The following is a 5119-nucleotide window of genomic DNA, read 5'->3' as shown; positions in this document are numbered from 1 at the left end:
TATTGTATTTTTTTAGTCCGATTGCACTAAAATTTTCCCCATTTTCATTAAAAAAAATAAATAAATAAAAGACAAAAAAAATTTATTTAAAAACATTTGAATATCAATTGAATTTTAAATAAGATCTTTTCAAACTTGATATTGCTTCGATGTCTTATAAAATAATCTGTATAAAGTAATCTCAAGATTTCTCGATAATCCAGCTGTTCATTCTCTCTCCCTGTAGAAGACGATCTAAAAAATTTCTCAATAGACCAGCTGTCACTCATCTACGCGTGCACCGTCACGTTTCTTACTTACTTATGTACGTGTTACTACGCATGTTCACGTCGATACCGTACTCCGTGGTTATTTTAGATCATGAATCATCCGGTTTTATTAACATAACATTTGCAAAACAATGTAGAAATTTGTCATTATGTAAACAAACGCGTTATGTCAGCCTTGAATTTCGTCCAACGCGAATATACAATTCCTTTATCTCAGCAAAATCGAAATACGTAATACGATCTGGCGCAAAATTTCGAGTCAACGACGATTCTGTTGCCAATTAAGTAATAAACGTTGAATTTGGTGAAAAATAAATATTTTGATAAAAATTGAAAGACACGATACAGAAAAGAAAGAATAAAAATTTCAAAACGTATACAATAGAATTATAAAAGCTTTTTGAAACAATCGATAAATGCAATTTTTATTTGTCAATTTTAAAGGAAATATATTTTAAAATATAAAACTGCAAATAGTAAAAAATTGAAGAGTACACGTATGTACGTTTTAAATAACTTTATGCGATGTGAACGTATACATCTGTTTATCTTCATGATCTAACAATTAATATAATTGTGTCGGTGACGAGTTGATGACTTTTTCGACATGCGTCCTCAATACTGTCATAACATTACTACGACCTGCAACATAAAGTAGACGAAGTACTGTTAATGAAAGAATGTACATTATTGCAAAACTTGCAATTAATGACGAGTTTGCATTTGTGAAAATATACGAATTAAAAGCGTCATCGTACATTATTCAATGTAGAAATTACACTTCCTCATCCACACAAACGAAAATATCAAACTAAATATCTATATTTGTATATAATAATTTATTCGTAAATAATATGCAAACGTTAAAACAGCTTTCTCATCGAGAGAGAAAGTTGAAATTCAGATTGATTTTTTTTATTGAGTGAATATTATCAGTAAACTCTTTCGCAATAATGAAATTTCTGGTATCAAGAACAAATAATGCTCCTCGACCCTTTTCGGGTCAGACCTTCAATTCCCGTTACACATGTCTCGTTAATCTCCCGACCTTTTGACCGCCTACGCTCGAAACCATACGCCAAATTACGACTTGTATTGTATATTCAGAGATCCAACGACTGCTTCGTAACGATCGCCCTCGGTAAGGAAAAGTACCAGACGTCGGTGAAGGAGAAGGCTACCAAGGACGTGGAATGGCACGAGGAATGCGAGCTACTCATACCAGAGCAAGGCAATACCGCGGAGATCGTCCTCACGGCCCTGCATCGCAATTTCCTGGGTGTCGACGAGTTCCTCGGCACCGTCAGCGTACCGCTGTCGAACTTCGACGTGTACGAGAGGCCTAGAAACAGATGGTGCGTCAACAGATAGCATATATAGTTAATTGCAAACTGCGTCTTATATGCAAATTTATCTGACCTATGGAAAAAAAAATCTCTCGGGAAAGAGAAATCGCTGCGTCTCGTTATCGCTATCTCATTAATCGCCTGCATTTCTCTTGTTATTAATACATGTACAGCAATACATTTTAACATACTTGAATATTCGAGCACTTTTTTGTAGAGTTCTTCGTATTTATTTTATATGATTTTCTATATTTTTTTTCATAATTTATTTATGTCTATTCTTTGTATTTAATTTTTTTTCAAGTCAATTTATATCAAATTATTTTATAAATTTTTATATCATATATGTATGATTAACAAATATAAAAGTCTTAATAATCAATGATATTAAATTATGCAAAATATATTTTACAAAAGTACATATATATTATTTATTAAATAAAATTATGAGAGAATACATAAATGCGTTTGTATTATAGGTACGCTCTTAACAGCAAACCGGGCAAAGAGAACACAAAGGAAAGAGGCGAGCTCGAAGTGAGGATCGGCTTCATTGTGAAGGCTGGAAGTTTGACTGATCTAAGTAAGAAGGAGCGTCACAAAAGTTCCTTAGGCCAGTTATCTACAGCTGCGCAATCAATCGGCGGTAGTTTACTCAGTATCGGTAGTCTCGAGAAACGCAAAGGTCTCAAGAAATTGGCCAAATCGATTGGAAACAAGGTCAAAGGGAAAAGCAAAAATCGTCTCGACGGAAACAATCTGGATGAAAAAGAAGAACACCAGTTGAAAATCACACGGCAAGAACCGGGTGAGGCTGATCCTGGTGTCATCAGCGAGGATGAAGACGAATTTACGGTAAGTGGCAGGAAGCATACATATGTATATCTCGATTCTAACATTATTATATTTTATTTAAAGTTAATATTATATTTTATTTATAATTATACTATTATATTAACTGTGATAAGGATTAATTATTTTTATTATCTCTTTTTACTTTAAATACAATTATAGAAATATATAAGAAAAAAAGCATATGTAAAGAGCAGAAAATAAAGGAGAAATTTTTGTAATAAATTTAAATAAATTTAATGATCTGTATATCTGTGATAATTAAAAATAACATAATTTAATTTGTTATAGTTTGACGATCTGTCTCATAAAAGCTCGGCCTCGTCGCTAAACGCACCCATGCCAGGCACGAATAGCGGTAACAATGGAATTCCGAATGGTTCTCAGAGCAATGTCTCCAGCGAGTTGCACGTACCACCGGCGCCAATTAACGCCGCGCCAAGCAAACCACCACGATTTGTCATGAGCGCGTCTACTACGAATCTGTCAAAGGTCGACAATTTGACGAAGGACGACGAGTGGGGCTTGAAGCTCTATGGCAAACAAGCGGGCGGCGTACCTAAAAGGTAAAGTCATATTTATTATCGTGAGAGAAAAAAAATTAGAAAAAATAGGGAACGACTGCGCTTAATGATAAAATTGTTACACGCGAATATAATATAGAATAATATAGAAAAATATAGAATACATTTATTTGTGAATAAAATATATAGGAAATAATAAAATAATATTACGTGTTTTGTGCGTAGATGGGAAACTAAACCTAAAATCGTGGTGGACGAACCGCAAAATAACAAACGCGATGCATCGCCTATTCGTTCATCATCACCAGCCGCATCGAGGTTGAAAGATCCTCCGGAACCGCTCAGTCCTGCGCCGAGAGAAATCCTTCATCCAAAGAACAAGGACGACAAGTTCGCAAGCAAAGAGAAGCTCTTTACGAGCAAAGAGAAGCTCACGAGGGAAGACAAGAAGGATAAAAAGGACGACAAACATAGTCCGCGAAGTCCTAAGGAGGACAAGTATGTAAAGAAGGACAAGAAAAAAGATAATAAGGAGAATAAATTTAAGGACGTTAATAACGAGAATCATCTGTCTTCCGAATGAATCATTATTGGTGGCGAAGACGCGGTTAAGAATGCTGTAAACTTTAAGAGTCGTTTGCCGCATGAGGTTCTTAATCAGTTTGAAGGGAAATCAAGAGAGGTAAATATATCTCGATATAGAAACACATTTTTTAAAATTAATTTATTAATTAAAATTTTATTTTTTTATATTGGATTGGAATATAATTTTTTTTCACCAGACAAATATATTTCATGTTTTTTTCAAAACATTTTCTTTACAGGATATAATAGAATTTGCGTTACAATTGCAAGGACAAATCACAGAAAAGAATAAGAGACTCACTGATCTGGAAGATTATATCGATGCGTTGCTATTACGCGTGATCGAAAGTTCGCCTCGATTACTTCAGAATCCGTATCAGAGGCGACTGTCATCTCCCGGAAATCAGTAAATCACTAATCCTTGATAATAAAGCTTTCCTGTTTCCTGTTTTGGGATCCACTTAAGGTATATTTCCTTTGATACCTTAGTGATACTTTCTTTAGATATGACTGACGAGTCGTAAATGGCTATTTGTTATATTAACATCGTATTTTAATTTATCTTTTCTTCTGAGCTACGGCCTAAGAAAAGTATATAACGTCCTCACAGCAGCGTTGCACACAAAAGAAATTTGTTTTCCCGTTTATTTATTTATAATTTATATTTAACCCCGCGAAAATAATTAAGACATAAATAAGAGATAATAAAAAAAAAGATAAATAAGTAATTTATTCCAAGTTCGAGTTACATTATCGAGACGAACAATTAACAGGGTGTGGATGCCAGTTAAAATGACTTCAAATTTGTCCCATGATTCTCTGTCTTCCCAGTATATTGAACCAAAACTGTCGCAGTTCGAGAGTTTGTATTTGATTGCGATTGAGATTTCCGTCCAATTGACAATTTGCAGGAAAACTAACGAACACGACTATATTTCTTTATTGCTACCTGTTATTGTAAGCTATCTATTTAAGAACTTTTTCTAAGGCAAATAAGACTTCTCATAGAGCTAATAAAGAATATAGAAGCTAAAATTAGCATGAGCCAATGTTTGACAAAAATGTGCCTTCTGTCTAACATATGTGCACTTATATTTGTTCGGACCATGCCTTGTTAGAGTATTGTTAAACAGAGAGATAATATTTCAATGTTCAATGTGTTATATATATAATGCAATAAATTTCAAATGTTCGGAATGTGTGACGCGATTTATTATTTTAATATTAAAATAACTAGTATATTATAAATAAGTTAGGTATTTTTTTATTTCTTTTTTGTGTATGTGTAATTATGCGCATGTTTTGATATTTTTATATTACTTAGCCATTAAATGTCATAAATTAATGAATATGATTGCGATTAATATTCCATCAAAAATATTTCAAATATTTCTCTACGCTAAATTATTAATTAATATACAAATTTTCAATATGATTTACAGTATTTTAAATATTTCGATGTTAAAATCAATATTACAATTATCGAATAATGAAACGCGTTGTTCGAATATTCCGATATTTCTCGCAATTGTTATTATTTGGA

General features: G+C 33.0%; 1 protein-coding gene across 1 annotated transcript; it reads left to right on the top strand.

Moving 5' to 3' along the window:
- The first annotated feature begins 1235 nt into the window (after positions 1-1235).
- Rip11 (Rab11 interacting protein) lies at positions 1236-4773 on the top strand. The gene is made up of 5 exons (XM_029304540.2): positions 1236-1624; positions 2095-2470; positions 2759-3033; positions 3217-3673; positions 3816-4773. The coding sequence occupies exons 1-4, from the start codon at positions 1251-1253 to the stop codon at positions 3572-3574; spliced, it is 1383 nt and encodes a 460-aa protein (XP_029160373.2). The 5' UTR covers positions 1236-1250; the 3' UTR covers positions 3575-3673; positions 3816-4773.
- Positions 4774-5119: the final 346 nt, after the last annotated feature.

Source organism: Nylanderia fulva, unplaced genomic scaffold (genome assembly GCF_048542155.1).
Source record: "Nylanderia fulva isolate GAGA-0341 unplaced genomic scaffold, ASM4854215v1 Scaffold21, whole genome shotgun sequence".
Lineage (NCBI taxonomy): Eukaryota > Metazoa > Arthropoda > Insecta > Hymenoptera > Formicidae > Nylanderia > Nylanderia fulva.
The sequence above is the reverse complement of the archived record's forward strand: the minus strand, read 5'-3'. Positions and strand labels throughout refer to the sequence as shown.